The sequence below is a fragment of the Macrobrachium rosenbergii genome, chromosome 54 (assembly GCF_040412425.1).
Source record: "Macrobrachium rosenbergii isolate ZJJX-2024 chromosome 54, ASM4041242v1, whole genome shotgun sequence".
In the NCBI taxonomy this organism is placed as follows: domain Eukaryota; kingdom Metazoa; phylum Arthropoda; class Malacostraca; order Decapoda; family Palaemonidae; genus Macrobrachium; species Macrobrachium rosenbergii.
In genome coordinates, this window is record NC_089794.1 from 12775269 (window position 1) to 12793729 (window position 18461).

At 44.7% G+C, this 18461-nt stretch overlaps 2 protein-coding genes across 2 annotated transcripts in view; both read left to right on the forward strand.

The window, feature by feature from the left end:
• LOC136834756 (uncharacterized) overlaps nt 1-18461 on the forward strand; it is a 350563-nt gene that overhangs the window by 5141 nt on the left and 326961 nt on the right. The gene's annotated exons all lie outside the window — the stretch shown is intronic.
• Nucleotides 4124-6416, forward strand: LOC136834578 (uncharacterized). The gene is made up of 3 exons (XM_067097156.1): nt 4124-4680; nt 5365-5824; nt 6135-6416. Exons 1-3 carry the CDS (start codon nt 4124-4126, stop codon nt 6414-6416), a joined length of 1299 nt encoding a protein of 432 aa, XP_066953257.1.

Below are 18461 nucleotides of genomic sequence, written 5' to 3' on the forward strand. Positions count from 1 at the left end.
TGCTTGTGGATGGGGGTGCCCGGTAGTCAGTTGACTACTGGGACTGCTGTGCTGCTATGGGTGGCTGGGTGGGCTCCGCTGTCTTGTGGGCCATGTGTACTGCGTCAACCAATTTTAGGAATTCTTTGATGGGTATGATGGAAGCACTGGATATGGCTGCCACTGTTTGGCAGGGCAGTTTTGTGAGGAGGACTTCTCTCACAAGGTCCAGGGTTGACTTGGGTTGGCCGTCTGCAGCGGGTAACATTATGAGCCACCACAATTGCTTGTAGACATGCGATGGCACTCGTCTTCTATGGCTGCCCCCACATTGTTCAGGAATTTCTTGGCTCTTAGGGCAGGTGGCATGCTGGAGAATGACTTCAGCTGATCCTTCAGTGATTTGTAGGTGACAGGTGTGAAATTGTGCAAGCCATCCTGTGACTTGCTCGAAAACGTTGTCTGGCAGGAATTCGAGGATGTCATCTGCTTTGCTTGCTGAGGAGGTAATTTTCTTTGATTGGGAGATTGTCTCTGCCCTGAAGAACCAAGCTTCTGGGTTGTGGGGCATGAGTGGAGGCAGATGTATGGAGGTGGCGGCGACAGTGTCGTTGGCGAGGCTGGCATTGTTGGGGCTGGCTGGACTGGTCATTGCTGTGGTCACTAATGTAGCGAAGGCGTGAGTAAGAGGCTGTCTACAAACTTACTAATTTATTCAAGACAACAAACAGACAGGTCAATAGCTCTTGTGAGCGGAAATGTAGTGCCTGACACAAGGCGAACAGTCAACTGTGTTTGTTGGAGGATGGAAAGATGCACATAAATCAATGTACAAGACATGAATGAAGTTAAGAAACATATAGCTGGAATGCTGACATTGTAATGCTTGTGCAAAGAATGATACATTTAACATGACAACAATAATATGAATGATAATGTATATGTACAAAGGATACGTGACATCTGCTGTGTTTCATGTATGTGTGTGCTTGGTCGCAGAGATGCTCCTGCTGTGTTTCGTGTATGCGTGTACTTGGTGTGCAGAGATGTTCGTTGTGAGAAGATTAGCTGGCTAGGTAAGATGGACAGTGTGTGGGTCCATGTGGGAACCTACAACACCACCCTCAGGTTCAATTTCATCAGTGAGTGATTCTGATAAGTCATGCATTTTTGGTTTGTGATTCAGCTTTTAGTTCTCTTGGTTTAAACTTTGGGGAACACCATTGATCAATCTGTTTGCCATACAGCAAAACAGAAAGCCCTCAGTGTCTTGCTTCCCCATTGCAGACTCTTGGACTGCATTGGATGGTGCTTTTGAGCACCCATGGGCCAGCTGTGCATGTTTGGGTTTCATAAGTTCAGGCTATTCTTTGAAGTAATCAATCAGGTACAGTATTGAGTACTCCAGGACCCACAATAATCTTTTTGGTTCCTCATATGCCACAAGCCATGGTACAATGATTTGTTGCCCCTTTTGGTTGTGGCCTCAATAGAAATGAACCCCCATGATCCACTCTTCTGTACAGCTACACCTCACCATTAACCCAAGAAGTTGCATTGTCTTCGTGGATGGAGACTATCAAGCTGCCCCCGAGAGAGAGAGAGAGAGAGAGAGAGAGAGAGAGAGAGAGAGAGAGAGAGAGAATTTCTTGTGGACTGTGCTGTGATCATCAGCAACTTTACACCAGTGAAGTGGGCTATCTTCTTTTGTTGGTGCTGTTAGAAGTGTGTCACTTCATGTGGTGCCATTTTTCAACAGATATAGGATTTCCTCATCCACCTCAACTGAGGCAATTCCTTTCAGTCCCTGTGGTAAATGGCTGTTGCTCTGCTTCCTTTAGCCAAGTCTTGCAACTTTAAGTCATGGATCGCTTTTTGTCATTTTATTTATCAGTGTTCATGGGGAGCTTCAAACAGCCTTGCCTCTGTAGTGGTATGAAACTCATTCTTTGCAGTCTTAATCTGAATGGGTGTTGAATGTGACACGTAGACTCGTGAGGATGCTGCAGATAACCTAGAGAATTTAGCAAGGGATAGGAGGCTCCTGGCTTCTCAGGGATGAGCTTTCATTATATCCATTATATCCAATGAGGTCACTTCCTAGCTTGACTTGCAAGGAACCATAGGGACTTGTATAGACCTTTTGCTTCCATTTATTCTAGGAGCAGACAAAAAAAGTACAGTGAACCCCCCGTGTTCGCGGGGTATGCGTCTCACACCCCCCCTGCGAATAGGTCAAATCCGCTAATGCTTAAAACCCCTCTAAAAACACTTAGAACTGCCCATTTTGATAGTTTAAACCAAGAAAAACCCTGTAAAAATGCTTATATGAAAATACAGTAATTAGTGAATATTTCTCAGTGAAAAATACCGCGAATGGGCGAATTTTCCATGAATGATGGCTAGATATGTTCCACAGAGAAACCTGCGAATGCGTGAGTCCGCGAACCGTGAGAACGTGAATACGGGGGGCTTACTATAGTTCTTTTTTTTTTTTTGTCACATAAGAGCTGTCAATTGTTTCTTCTTAAGACCAAAACATTTTGAAAGGGGGTAACTGAATGTTTTTATCCACCAGCATGAGTACTACAGACCTATCTAAAAATACAGACACTCCTCTACTTATGATTGAGTTACTTTCCAAACGGCTGTTCGTATCTTGTTATTCGCAAGTCCACCTTGATATATGCAGAGTCAGTACGTAGAGTACTGTGAGGTCCAGAGCTGTTGCCAGGACCCTCAGGCCATCCTCCCTTCAAAACAAAAATCTACATGACGCAGCGAGACTTGTAGGAAACACAGATCCAGCGGTCTTGATTCAAGCAATCTTTTATGCATTTTTCAGAAGATACTTTATGTCCTTGTCAGAACTGTAATTACTAAAGTGTGTAAGGCATTGCAAGCTCTCTAACCATATATATTTGAAACCTCTTCATAAATTGTAAGTAGAGTTGTTAACCATTCTTCATGTGTGAAAAAACCCATCTGCTTGTATATAGACATCCCTCTGTTTTCTTCAGATGTCAAATTCTGCTTTTCCGCTTGCAAGAATTTGTGATCTGTTAGAGATTTTGTATCAGTAAATTAGAATGTGCCTTGACTCTGCTTCTTACTCGCTGCCTTGTTATACTGGTGACCCCAAAGATGACTGATGCCGCCACTGCCAACACCAGCCCACCCAGTGACGATGCTGCAGCAGCAAGCATCTGCCTACCATCCTTCACAACCCACAACCCAGAGGCTTGGTTCTTTCGAGCAGAGACCATCTTCAGGTCGAAGAAGATCTCTTCATCCTGCAAAGCCGACACTGTCCTTGAGTTCCTGCCAGAAGATGTCTTTGAGCAGATCACAGAATGGCTCGCCAACCAAAGAACAACTGTCACCTAAGAAACGCTGAAGGCCCAGTCAAGGTTATCCTAGCTTCAGCATGCCCCCCATCCTTAGAGCTAGGAAATTCCTAGACAATGTAGGAACAGCAATAGGAGACCAGTGGCTGTCGCATGTCTACAAGCAACTATGGTAGCTAATTATGGTCCCGCCACAGACAGCCGCCCAGCACCCTACAGGCATCCATTGCCAGTGGAGCCCCGCTGAAAATATACGGGACAAGGACCATGAAAGTGTTGTTCGGCCGGAAGAAGTACAACTGGACATTCGTCACAGCAGACATAACAATTGCACTTTTAGGAGCAGACTTCCTAAAAGCCCATGACATGCTGGTAGACGTAGCAAAACAGCAGCTGATCACACGACCCACCCTGTAGCCCCACTCACACTGACTCCTACAGGAATTACCTGAGGTATTTAAGGACGACCTGCAGCACAACCTGACCAAACCCGCAAAGCACCACGTTCAGCACCACATAATTTGCCAAAAAGCCTCCAGCCCTTGTGCATCTTCCTGCACATAGTACCAAAACCTGATGGCACATGGCAACCCTGCGGCGACTACCGGAGACTCAACATCAAAACAGTACTTTAATCCTTCGGGCCAGCCCTATGAGAGCTGTTAATCAGCTCAGTTGTGTGGTTAAACTATTGTAATAATAATAATAATAATAATAATAATAATAATAATAATAATGATAATAATAAAGTACCTGACAGGTACCCACTGCCGAACATCGCTAACATAACTAACTGGATGGAGGATGCCAAAATATTTACAAAGATCGACCTGGTGAAGGGATACTTCCAAGTCCCTGTCACAAAGGAGGACATAGAAAAAACAGCCTTTATCACCTGCTTCGGCTTATACACCTTCAACTACAGCTGCCTCGGCCTTCGGAACTCAGGTGCGACCTTCCAACATCTGATGTACGAAATCCTGGGCAACCTACCCTTCTGCTTCGTCTACTTCGACAATATACTGATATTCAGCCCCAACATTAAACAACACATGAGAGACGTCAGGCGGGTCCTGCAAATACTTAAAGAAAACAGATTTACAGTCCGAAAAGACAAATGCAAATGGGCAAAACCAGTAGTGGAATTCCTGGGCCACCAAATAAGCCCCGGCGGTATCAAACCCCTCCCGATAAAGGTCCAAGCAGTCACCGACTTCCCAAAACCAACAGCAATCAAAGCAGTCCAAGAATTTACAGGGATGATTAGCTATTACCACCGTTTCGCACCCAACCTGGCTGAAATAGTGGCCCCAAAATATGAGTGTTTAAAAGGAAAACCTAAAAAACTATGTTGGTATGAAAAACAGGACAAAGCCTTCACACTAGCCAAAAAAGTAATCACCTCTGCTGCCACATTAATCTTTTCTTTACCTTAATGACGGACATGAGTAGCATAGCGATGGGTGCGCTACTCGAACAAGACACAGATGATGGTCGTCGCCCGTTGGCATTCTTCAGCAAGATGTTATTGCCAGCAGAATAAAAGTACTCCATATTTGACCAAGAGTTACTGGCGGTCCACAGAGCCATCCGTCACTTCCGACATATGCTAGAAGGACGACAATTTGTGGTGCAGATGGTCCACCAACCGTTTGTACACGCCTTCACCAAAAACGGAGATGGGTGGTCAGCAAGACAGCAGCGTCACCTATCATCGATAGCAGAACATTCTTGCACCATCGGATACTTAAAGGGCTCTTCCAACAATGTGGCAGATACCCTTTCCCAAAACTCCATCAACACCATCCAGATCAGGATGATAATTATATCCTGAAATAGCATTGGTGCAGAAGGACGATGTGGACCTACAGCAACTTTGGCAGGGGAACCCCGCCCTGTGTATGGAGCGACCTGTCCATCAGTGACGGAGAGACAACCATCGCCTGCGAGATGAGTACCAGACGCCCTTGACCATACCTACCGTTAGGGTTGAGAAAGAAAGCCTTCAACCTTGCTGACAACTTGTCCCACTCATCAGGCTGATCCACCGCCCAAACCTTGTCAGAGCAGTACATCTGGTGGAGAATGAAAGTGAACATCAAAAAGTGGACAAGAGAATGCTCCCATGCCAAACATCAAAAATAGTGAGGCACACAGAGACGGGAATAGGAGAATTCCAGACAACACAGCAACAACTGGCTCACATCCACATCGACATCGTGGGACCCATGCCCCCCTCTGAGGGGTTTGGGTATATCTTCACAATCATTGACAGGAACACCAGATGGCCAGAAGCAATACCAGTAAGGCAGCAGACAGCAGAGAGCTGTGCAGAAACACTGAAAGACTGGGTCAGTAGACTCAGAGTACCGCAGTACATAACAAGTGATAGAGAAGCTAACTTCATGTCCACCTTATGGAGTTCCCTTGCTGCCAGCCTTGGAACAAAACTCATTCACACAACAGCATACAACCCAGAAGCGAACGGCATGGAGCGGGTACACCGCTCCCTCAAACCAGCACTCACCGCCAGATGTCAAGGTGGGAGTTGGAGAAAGGGAATTGAAGGCAATCCATTTAGGCCTACAGTCCTTCGTGACCATGACTTTCAACAAAACAGTGGTGGTCCATTCGGACAACACCACTGCGTTGTCCTACATAAGGAAGCAGGGCGGGACTCCCTTCTCTCTTTGTGAGGCGACAAAGGACCTCCTTCTTTGGGCAGAGCAGAATCGAACCAAGATCGTCACTCGGTTTATATAAGGGAAGTTGAACGTGTTAGTGTACGAACTGAGCCGTCGCAAACAGGTCCTTCCCATAGAATGGACCTTGGATACCCTGGTCTGTATTGACCTTTGGAAGCTGTGGGGAAAACCAACCCTGGACCTGTTCGCCACATCAAGGAATCATCGCCTTCCTCTGTTCTGTTCTCTGGCCTCGGACCCTCTGGCTTGGGCGACAAATGCCATGCTTCATAATTGGTCAGACTTAGACCTTTATGCATTCTCGCCCCTTAGCATGGTCAGGGAAGTGCTGAACAAATTCCGGATGCACCACAACAAAACAGTGACCCTGGTAGCTCCGTTATGACCTCTGAAAGTGTGGTTTCTGGGCCTTCTGAGACTATTAGCAGACTTCCCGAGGCTCCCTCCGCAAAGACCAGGTCTTCTCAGACAGCCTCACTTCGGGGGTCTTCACCAAGGACTATCCGCTCTTGCTCTGACAGGCTTCAGACTATCAGGAAGTTCATCAGAGCAAAAGGCTTTTCAAGACCAGCTGCGGAAGCTATTGCAAGATTTAAACATCAGTCTTCTTGCAAGGTCTACCAGGCCAAACAGACGATATTCAGCAGATGGTGTAGAAGACATAATGTTGCATCTTCTCAGACATTTGTGACTCAGATCGCAGATTTTCTGCTCTATCCAAGATCCTCTAGAGGTTTGTCTTCCTCCACCATTAGAGAATACAGGGCCATGCTGAGTTCCATCTTTAGATGCAGAGATCTGGATCTATTGTTGAACCAGGATCTTAGCGACCTTATCAAGTCTTTCAACACATCCAAACAGAGGAAGACAGACTCGGCCGCTTGGAATCTTGATGTAGTCCTGAAGTGGCTATCTAGCCCTCGTTTTTAGCCCCTTCAGTCCATGTCATTAAGGGATCTAACTAGAAAGACCCTCTTCATTGTTGCTTTGGCTACTGCCAAGTGTGTCAGTGAACTGCAGGCCATAGACAAAAGGATAGGATTCTCTCAAGAACAAGGTATCATGCAAGCCCTGGCCCCCTTCTATTACCATTAAGAATTAGATGGAGATCCTTGGCCTGGAAGAGGAAGAAAGAGCTCTTTGCTCCATCAGGGCTTTAAGGTATTACCTGGACAGGACCGAGAAGATCAGAGGACCCTCCAGCTATAGAGGGATGAATAAATTTGTTTGTATTTAGCATTTCCCAACGTTTTGAGAGAGAGAGAGAGAGAGAGAGAGAGAGTAAGAGAGAGAGAGAGAGAGAGAGAGCGAAATGAGTGAGTGCTTCGTTGTTGGAAGAGGGATGAGGTGGTTAGTTTGTTTACGGCGCTGTCTGTCTGTGGAATATGTGAAGGATTTGTCTGGTTTTTGAGTGGGTTTTTGAGTCAGAGCTAGTGCCGGTCAGTCTTTTTTTTTTGGTCTAAAACAGTTTGTTTGTGTGCTGATTCAGAGTTGTTGTTTTTCCTTGTTAGTGTGCTGTTCTTGTTGCTGTATGTTCGTGAGTTGTGTGTTTTCTGTTTTGGTTGGGTTTGTGTTTTTTGTGTGCTGTGTTGGCGACCGTGGACGCCTTACTCCATCTTCCAGCAACCGAGGACCAGGGTGAATGTTGTGTACTGTTTTTTTTTGTGTTTTAAAATCCCGCCACATTATATTTGGCGCCCAACATGGGGCAGCTGGTATTGCAGCTGCAATTGAGATTGGTGGCTGGTAGTGTGACTGAAGAGAAGGATGGAAGAGGAACTGGTGAGGTTGAGAGAGGAGAATACGTGGTTGAGGGGTGAGAATGAGAGATTGAGGAGTCAGTTGGAGGAGATGGGGGGAATGCTAAGAAGTGCGAAAGAAGAAATGAAAGGGGAGATGAAAGAGTCAGAAGAGAGGGTGGATAAAAAGTTGGAGGAATGATGAAAGGTGTGGAAGAAATGGTGAAAGGTATGTTCAAGGGTGTTTTTGGAGAAGGGGCTGTGTGGAGGCAGGTTCTCTGGAACGTGTGAAGGGGCAAGAGAGAAAGAAAAGGAGGAAGAAGTGAATGGAAGCGTGAGTGATGAAAGTGATATGGGAATAGGAAGTAAGAAACGAGGGAATGAGAGGCAGGGTAAGGAAAAGGGAATGAAAAGCAAGGGAAGGAACAGAGGGAAAGTAAGGATAAGTCAGGGGAAGAAAAAGGGAAGAAGGGAAAGGGAAAGGAAATTGGTAAGAAGGGTAAGGAAGTGGGAAAGGCAGGAAAGAAGGGAGAGGGTGAAGGCAGTAGTGATAGTGAGGTGGATGGAGGTGAGTGGATAAAAGTGGATAAAAAGAGGGGGAAGAAGAGTGTAATGAGTAAGATGAATGTAAGTGCGAAGTGGACTCTTTGTATTTGGAAGAGGGTATGAAAGGACAGTGAAAGTAGCGAAAGTGAGAAAAGTGAGAAAGAAGTGAGAAAGGCTATGTATGTGAGGGAGGTACCCTGGTGTGAAAGGTATAATGAGTATGGAAGTAGGGATCTGCATGATTTCTTTAGGGAGTATAAAAGGTTTTGTCAGGATAAGTATGGGGAAAGTAAGAGAGTGTGGGCACGAGAATTAGGAGAATATTTGACTGGGTTTTTGCTTGATATGTATAGGGTTATTATGAGTGTGGGAGATGTTGAGTATGACAAGGTGAAAGCTAGACTAGTTGAGCAAGCGAGGCGTATGAAAGCGAGTGTTAAGTATAAGAGGAAGAATGAATTTGATGAAGCAAGAATGAAAGCTGGGGAAACCTTGTCATTGTATGCTTGTAGGCTGGAGACGTTGGCAAGGAAGAAGTTTGGGGATGATGGGATAGATGAATGTAAGGAGTTAGTACGGAAGTTGTTAGGGACAGTGCCAGATGGAGTTAGAGAATTTGTGAACTTGAAGCGGAAGGAGAAGAAAAGATGGACGAATGAAAGGTTGACTTGGGGAGAAATTTTGGAAATTGTAGAAGATTATGAGCTTGACAGGGTTATAAAAGAGAGCAGAAGTGTAGGTGTAAGGGCTGGGGTAGATGAGAGAGTACCAGAGTTTGGAAGCTTTAGGGATGCAGTGTTGAGGGGCCCAATGAGAATGGCTGATAGTGTAATAGATAGGAGTGTAAGAGCAAGTAATGTGGAGATGCCAGTGAGGATGAATGGTGGGTTTGTAAGGGAACAACAGCTTGGACAGGTTAGGGATAGTAGTGTACAAAGGAGAAGGTCGATGAGTGGAAGTCGAGCGAAGTGTTTTAGATGTGGAAAGGAAGGACATACAAAGAATGAGTGTAGGTGGGCTTTAGGAGCGTGTTTCGGGTGTGGGCAATCGGGACATTTGGTAAGGGAGTGTACGAAAGATAGGGGGGTTAAATGCTACAGGTGCGGACAGGTGGGTCATATTGCTGATGGTTGTAGGGGTACCCGAGTGAATGTAATATGTGGCAACTGTGGTAAGAATGGGCATTATGCGAGAATGTGTTCAGAACCGTGAGCGAAGTGTGTCGAATGTGGAATGGAAGGGCATGTATCAAGTGTATGTAGACGAAAGAGGGTGACTGTGACAGCGAATTTGGGAAACTGAGTGTGAAGGGGGTTCAAATGGGTGGATCCTCTAGGATGCAAGCGGTGCATGTGATGCATGTACGTGAGGGGTTGTTGCATGAGGAGGATCAGCAATTGGTTTTGATAGAGTATGGTAGGAAACGTAAGAAAGGGAAGAACGTAAGTAAACTGAATGGTCGTAAGTTGTGTGATAGGGGTGTGAGTGCCAAAGTGAAAATGATTGATAAAGCGTGTAATACGGATGAATGGGATGGTATGAATAGAATGTATAGCATATGCGGGTTTGATATAACTGAGTTGACTGAACGTGTGGGGGTAAGTGAACGGTTGGAGGTGAGCGAAAGTGTAAGAGTAAAAGAGCGTAGCAGTGATAGATGAGTGATTGAAAGCATGAATGAATCGTTGCAGGAATTGGAAAGGTCAGTGAGCGAATGGGATGGGTTAGTTGAAGAATTGGGGGAGGTATTTGGGAACGAGTTAGAGGGTATAGATGAGATTGTGGATGAAATTGAGAGTGGTAATAGTGAAGAAGATAGCGTGAATCTGAGAGAGAATGGAGGAGAAAATGTAAATCTGAATGTTGCTGGAAGAGAGAGCGAGTCTGAGAGAATGATTTGCGTGCCCGCGAACGCGTTCTAAAGGACCTGCTAGTGAGCATCCATGGGTGTTGCGTAAGGCGATTTAAATGCAGTGTGAAAGGTGTTAGTTGGGAAATGCTAAAAGGGGAGAGAATTATAGAGGGATGAATAAATTTGTTTGTATTTAGCATTTCCCAACGTTTTGAGAGAGAGAGAGAGAGAGAGAGAGAGAGAGAGAGAGAGAGAGAGAGAGAGAGAGAGAGAGAGAGAGAGAGAGCGAGCGAGTGTAATTGTCGTAAGTGAGTGCTTCGGTTGTTGGAAGAGGGATGAGGTCGTTAGTTTGTTTACGGCGCTGTCTGTCTGTGGAATATGTGAAGGATTTGTATGGTTTTTGAGTGGGTTTTTGAGTCAGAGCTAGTGCCGGTCAGTCGTTTTTTTTTTTGGTCTAAAACAGTTTGTTTGTGTGCTGATTCAGAGTTGTTGTTTTTCCTTGTTAGTGTGCTGTTCATGTTGCTGTATGTTCGTGAGTCGTGTGTTTTTCTGTTTTGGTTGGGTTTATGTTTTTTTGTGTGCTGTGTTGGCGACCGTGGACGCCTTACTCCATCTTCCAGCAACCGAGGACCAGGGTGAGTGTTGTGTACTGTTTTTTTTGTGTTTTAAAATCCCGCCACACAGCAACCCCAGGTGCTCTGTGAAGAATCCTTCCCAACCTCTTCCTAAGAACGCATTGTCGTTCTTCTTAAGGAATCTTATTACTGAGGCACATTCTCGGATTCAAGAGAACATCTTGCCTTCTTTTAAGGTTAAAGCCAACGAGATCAGAGCAGTCGCTACCTCGTTAGCTTTCAGACACAACTTGTCCATCTCTTCTATTTTACAGTCTACTTATTGGAGGTGTAAATCAGTCTTTACGTCGCATAGTGTATGAGAAGTGGAAACAATGTTCGAGAACTGCAGTACCTTGGGTCCCCGTTGTCAGTGGCTGGCATTGTATTGGGGGGACAAAGCATAGGAAGCATCCCTTCTGTCCTCTTATCTCTTTGCCTTGATTATAGGGTGTTGAGTCTTTGGGGAGCCGGGGTTGGGGGGGTACCAGGTTCCTGGAGTGCCCACCATTTTTTTTAGTGGATGGGCGGTGGTTTTTATTTCAGTGTAGGTGACATCTCTATCAAGTTTTTATTGTGGTATTGCACCCAGGGGATGGGCATTTATTGATCCTTAGCTAGCCATCGGACATAACCTTCACTGCAAAGCTCCCACCTAATTAGAGATGCTCCTTGGCTGTGCTACCATGCCACTACAGGTTAAGATGAGCACCAACCAGAGGCAGGTAAGGAAGCAACAAGCATTGTATCAATGCTAGCAACTTTTCTATTTCAAATTCCTTACCATTGCTGAATGTTTTGGAGTAGAATATGGCCATGTATCCCACCTCCTGTCAATGTGGGATTCAGCTATGTAATTACTATACTTGGCAAGTTACTTATATGAAAATGTTATTTTCATGATAAAATTAAGTTTCAAATATACTTACCAAGTAATTACAGAATTGGAGCCCTGCCTCCTCCCCTCTCATCGACATAAGAGCACAAACAAATTGAGCTCTTCAGCTATGTTTTTCCTGTTGTTCCCTAATAGTGGGCGAGGTAGTCACCTGCATGAAAACGATAGAAGCACTACTGCAATTTTTAAAATTTAGGCTGCCGCACAAGTTGAAACTATAGCTATGTAATTACTTGGTAAGTATATGAAACTTAATTTTTCATGAAAATAACATTTTTTTTTTAAGTTAGGATCTTTGGAGTCTGGATATCATGCCTTACCAGATGGAAGTTTTGAAATTCAGGATTTTGTCTAGAGTGCTGTACATCTAAGTATTATGGATTGGAGTAGAAATAAATGTATATTTCAATATCATAACAGGGACCATGTGAAACCAGTTTCGAATATGATAGACTTTCCTTCAAATTGAATTATAAGTCTAGGTTCTGCTTTAGAATGTTTTGCTAATGCTCACTTTAATTATGAGAGGTATTGGTGAATCTGATGGTCTGTTGGATTAAATTGTATTTTAGAATATTCAGTAAATTTGTGTAAGCCATTTCCCATGTCCATGTCATTCACACTATTGTGCTTTTCAAAGTTTTTCATATATAAAGAATCTCTTGTCACATTCCCCACCAGGTTGTACAGTTATTAATAGCCACCTTCCAGGTCTTGCATTGGTAAGCATATTACAAAATTGAGGGCTGAAAAGTCTATGGCTATTATTAATAATCTTCATAGGGAGGTGCAGTATGCCTAACAGAGGTTGGCTCCAGAGAAAAATCAATACAGCAGTCAATGCAACAGTCATGTCTTGCTGAATTGTGCATAAGCATTCTGTGCAGAAGACTTCCACAGCATTAGGTTCTTTATATACTGATTGAAAAGGTTCATAGCAGTATGTTGAATCACCTTTACACACTGTGTAATTCATATCTGTCTTGCAAGCACTCCTGTGCCTCCTGGATGTTAAGGCCTTTTTATTCAGAACCTCTCTCACTCCATGAGCAGGCACAAGCTAGATCTATTCTCCCGGTTCTTTCTGCATAACCAGACCATCTCAAAGACTGATTCATCATTTTATCTACACTAACCAACCTACCACTTCTGCTTATATCTACAGTCCTTCTCATCCATCTCCTCGGAGACTTTTCTTATCTGGACATACCCTACAAAGACTGGTCAGCAGCTCAATCCCACTATCCTCACTATTGCAGCATCTCACTTGTATTTCTGTCAACCCCTGGTACCTTTCTATTCTTCATCTTCTTAATTGCCCTCCTCACATCCTCACCAGTAATTTCCACAAGCATCCTCAAACATACCCAACCCTTACTGCATGCCCAGCACTGTATGGCTTCAGACAGCATTGCTCCATTTGCATCTTTTGCTATTATTTTTATTATTAAAGTAGTTTAACCTGACCACTGAGCTGACTTTCAGTTCTCATATGGCTGGCTGCATCTTTTGCTAATTTGCTCCACCTGCCGGAGGGGCAAAAGAGGCGATGGGCACTACTGGTAGCTAAACTGCCTGGAATAGTACATTTACCACTCTAATAACTAGATTCCCCCAAGAGAACAGAACCCAAAGTGCTGCTAAATGTATACCAAGAAATTAAAGCTAAGTTATAGTGATTTGGACCCACAAAAGTGAGTCCTCCTCTTTCTTGATTTTGTGAAGGTTTCCTGAAGGTAGCCTAAAATTTAAGAGGTTAATGAAGTGGGTCTCTTACTTTAACTAGTCTCTTTCACTCTGGAATAGATAAACCTGATTGGCTTCTTCCAAGTTTCATAACACGTGGGCTATGGCTCCACAGTCCAGACTGAGTGGAAGTTTTAGATATTTTTTGTAGCCATTTCCATTTTGGGAGGTATGTCAATGATAGGGAAGCTATGTGTCTTTCGACCCATAAAGGTTTATTTTTTTAGAGAAGAATTTCCTCATGGTCATCTTAAGTTTCAGTTGTGGAGGTTATATTGAAGGTTATTGAAAAAATCTGTTTCATAGAAGTAACTTACCAAATAATTACATAGCTAATGTTTCTACTGACGCATGAGCCTTTTGAAAATTTGTGGTAGTGTTTCTACTGTTTTTGTATAGGTGACAGGCTCTGCCCACTATTGGAGCACCTGGGGAAAACAGCTGGTAAGTAAGCTCAATTTTGTTTCTGCCAGCTCATTGTACACATCGGCACCATTGCAGCAGCTTTATCATGGTTTTCAGTCGTCTTTTGGTGAAGTACAATTGCTTTGTTTTGGTAGTCAATAAGTTTTTGTGAGCTTAATAGCTTTTTTTTTTATTAGTTACCTAGTTTTTTGGCAGAATTATGTCTGATTGTAGCACTTCTAGTTTTCGCTGTTGCAGCAAAGGGTGTAAAACTAGGTTAACAAAATCTTATGATCCTCATTCAGTATGTAGTAATTGTAGGGGCAAGAATGTAATAATGAGAAAACTTGTAATGAATGTTCTTCTCGGGATGAGAGGCAGTGGAAAGTGTTGATATTGCACTTAGATAAATGAGATAGGGATAGGAAAAGGAAGGTGGCTTGTATAGCCTAGAAACTACTACTAAACCTAGTTTATCAGCTAGTCCTGCTCTTCCTTCTACTGTACTCCTATTCCCTCTTTTTCTCCCAGTACTGGCCCTCCTACTGTTCATCCACATACTCCCTTGCCTGGCTCCCTTGCTTCCAACCCTAATACCATTGCCAGTCTTGAATCTAGGTTCCATAAGAAGATAGGTCTTGTAGTTGGTGCAGTGGCAGAATTGGGAGTGTCACTGGAAGTGATCATGGATAAAGTGTACAGTACACTGAAAAAGTGAAGAGTGACAGTGTAGTGCAAGTGGGGGAGGACTACCCATCCCATTGGTTCTCCTAGAGTCCTAGACGAAGGTCCCAGTCATACTTCCCCAAAACTGGTAGAAGACATACTAGAAGTCCTAGGGAGGCTAATGGGGTTTGCCCACGGGTAGTCTCCCCCTCATTCGAACCTGTTGCACGATCCCAGGTGTCGACAGACAGTCGTTGGAAAGGTGTCTCTTTGGAGGTGCCTCAGTTGTCTTCCATTTCTGACGATTCTGGCGTGGGCAGGAGGCATTGGAAACGATACATAGATTCTTCATGTCCGCTTAAGTGCCCTTGCACTGATGTGGGTCGCCATTCAGATCCACTTCCAGTTAGGCGGTATAGGAAGGCCAGTACCAGTGCCAGTCCACAGCCTCCTTTTAGTTACACTGTGGACACTTCTGTCCCTGCCCCGGTATGGGACAGTCCAGGGCCTTCTCACCAGAGTGCCCATCCACTGAGCGCCCTCACCTGCTTTCCAAGCACCCAGTGTCCACACATAGGTGCCCAACATTAGTGACCAAATGTCTGGCTCATCTTCCTGAGCGCATGTCACCACGTTCCGAGTGCCAAGTGCCTGCTCCCAGACGTGTCTTTCCTATTCAGTCTGCTCAGAGACCACGGTCTCTGTTGCCTTCAAATCAAGACGAACCATTGTTGGCTCTGATTAAGTGCTGAAATCATGAGCCTGTTGAAGGAAGCTCCCTCTGCTTCCAAGACTTCCCATGATTCTATCCTGTCCCCAGTCTCCTCAGAAGAGGAAGAAGTCGATCAAGAAACTGGCCCTCCTCCTTCTTATGCAGCTCTTCTACAGTATCTGTTGGCGAATTTCCTCACTTTTTTCACCCCAGCTGCTCCAGTCTTGCCTACCTCGACCTTTTTGATGAGTGGTCACCTCGACGACAGGACGAGACTCCCCAAGATGGAACTTTCTTCGTCCTCCAAGAAGTCTCACAAGATGGGAGAATGGCTTTCCGCTAAAAGGGAGCAAGGGAAAGCGTCGTTCGCCTTTCCTCCCTCAAGCTTAATTCATAGGAAGTATTTATCTTACGTCACTGGGAAAGCTCCTTCTTTGGGAGTCGCTGCCTCCTCCCAAAGGGGCTTCTCTGGCCTCATCGACTCCTCTCGACATTCTGCATTCTCGTCGGCAAAGATGGCCCCACTTGATAGGAATCAATGTAAGTCTGTATCTGGACTTACACAAGGTTTTGCTTCTTACCAAGGAGCTGGGCCTTCTTATCAGTCTACAGACGTCTTAGTTGGCCCTGTCTCAAGAGATCGTCTATTTGGGGATGACTCTCAACTCTCTGACTTTTCGGGCTTTTCTGTCACCGAGGAGAATTTCCAGTTGCCTTTAGATGGTCCACAGGTTTCTTGCCCTTTAGTATTGCTCAGCTCAACAATGGATGAACCTGCTGGGGATGTTGGCATTCACAGAAATGATTGTCAGACTAGGCAGAGTGCATATAAGAGTTCTCCAGTTCCTCCTAAAGGTCAAATGGGACAAGAAAACACGGCCGGACACTTACATGTTTATGATCACCCCGGAGATCAAAGTGGACCTGCATTGGTGGCTGTCCAAAGAAAGACTGTCAGAAGGGAAGTCCCTTCAACCTCTGAGCCCTGACCCAGACTTATATTCAAATGCCTTGGACCTAGGCTGGGGAGCTCTACTGGGGAATCAGGAAGTATCTGGTACATGGACCCAAGAGCAACAAAGTCTACATATAAATGTCAGAGAACTGAAAGTGGTTCATCTAAGCCTTCAGTGTTTCTTGACTATGGTCCAAAACAAGACAGTGGTAGTCCATGAGGGCAATACCACAGCCTTAGCATACATCTGGAAACAAGGCAGCACTCATTCCTTTTCTCTCTGCCAGGCAGCAAGAGATCTACTCATGTGGGTGGGTCAAAATCAAGTGACTGGTCACCCAGTTTATCCAGAGGAAATTAAATATTTTGGTGGACGAGCTGAGCCATCAGAAGCAGGTCCTTGCCACCAAATGGACCTAGGGTCCCTTGGTCTGTCTAGATCTTTGGAAACTATGGGGCAACCCAACTTTAGACCAGTTTACCTCCAAGTACCATAGTCTTCTTCTCTTTTGCTCTCCAGCCCCAGATCCTCTTGCATGGGCAACAGACGCCATGGTGCAAAACTGGTCCAGTCTGGATCTGTACGGTTTTCCTCCCTTCAGCATGATCAGGGAGGTGATGAATTTCAAGCCCACCACAATACCACTATGACCCTCATAGCCTGGTTTTGGCCCCTGAAGGAATGGTTCCTGGACCTTCTACAGTTATTGGTAGATTTTCCAAGACTCCTTCCCCAAAAACTGTCTTTACTCAAACAACCCCACTTAAGAAGACACCACCAAGGGTTGTCCGCTCTTGTCCTGACAGGCTTCAGACTGTCCACAAGGTTGTCAGAGTGAAAGGTTTATCAAGGGGAGCTGTAGAGGCTATTGCACAATGCAGGAGATCTTCTAGCCTTGTCTACCAGGCCAAGTGGCCAGTTTTCTGTCAGTGGTGCCACAACCATAATGCCTCTTCTGAGACATCTGTAACACAGATTGCCGATTTCCTCCTATATCTGAGGAATTCTAGGAATTTGTCCTCCTCCACCATTAAGGGATATCGACCTATGCTTAGCTTAGTTTTTAAATATAAGGTCTGGATCTTTTGTCAAACTCGGATATTAACAACCCAATCAAGTCCTTTTGATATGTCAAAACAGAGGAAGGACATTCTGGTCACTTGGAACCTGGATGTAGTCTTGAAGTGGCTGACAGGTCCTGCTTTTGAACCTCTTCGTTCGGCTTCTTTGAGGGACCTCACTAGTAATACACTCTTCCTCTTTGCCTTAGCTACTGCAAAACGCATAAGTGAAATTCAAGTCATCAATAAAAGGATAGGTTTTTCCCAAAGGGATGCAGTTTGCTCCTTTACCCTAGATTTCTTGGCCAAGAACGAGGACCCATCCAAGCCCTGGCCTCATTCTTTCACCATTAAGAAATTAATGGACATCCTTGGCTCTGAGGAAGAAGAGAGAGTACTCTGTCAGATCAGAGCTCTGAGGTACTACCTGAGTAGGACAGAGAAGATTCAGAGGTCCATCCAGTAACCTCTGGTGTTCAGTTAAGAACCCTTCTCACCCTCTATCTAAGAATGCCTTGTTCTTCCGGAGGGACTTGATTTCAGAGGCACATTCATGGATCCAGGGAGACATGTTGCGAACTTTTAACATAAAGCTTACGAAGTCAGAGCAGTATCTACCTCTGTGGCTTTCAGGCATAATATGTCCCTAACTAACATTCTTCAGTTGACCTACTGGAAATGCAGGTCTATTTTTGCATCACACTATTTGAAGGAGGTGGAAACAATATTTGATAATTGCATCACTTGGAACTGTTATTGGTGGCTGGTATGGTATTGGGGTGAGGATTTATAGGAAGCACACTTTTTTCTCCTACTATCCTTTTGCCTTGGTTTAGGTTTTTGGGGAGCCTGGGGTACAGTGCACCTGGACTACCCTCCAGTCTTTGTGGATGGGTTGTTGTGTTTTCAGAGTAGGTGACAGCATTATCTGGTCATTTTTAGATATGGTACTGCGCCCCATGGCAAGGGCACTTTCATATGCTTTGCTAACCATCAGCCCTATCCTCTGCTGCAAAGTTCCCACTTAAACTAAAACCAGAATGAAATGAGCTCTCCATTGTGGCTGTTTGGGTCCTCTCCACGTGCGATTAATCTTTCATATATGCCAAATCCGTAACAACAGCAGAGAGATGAAACCATTTCACCCATTACAGATATCAAATATCTTTCCCGCTACGCAGAATTCAAAGTCAATTACATAGGTTCATGATTGATGAAGTTTTTTTATGCAGTAA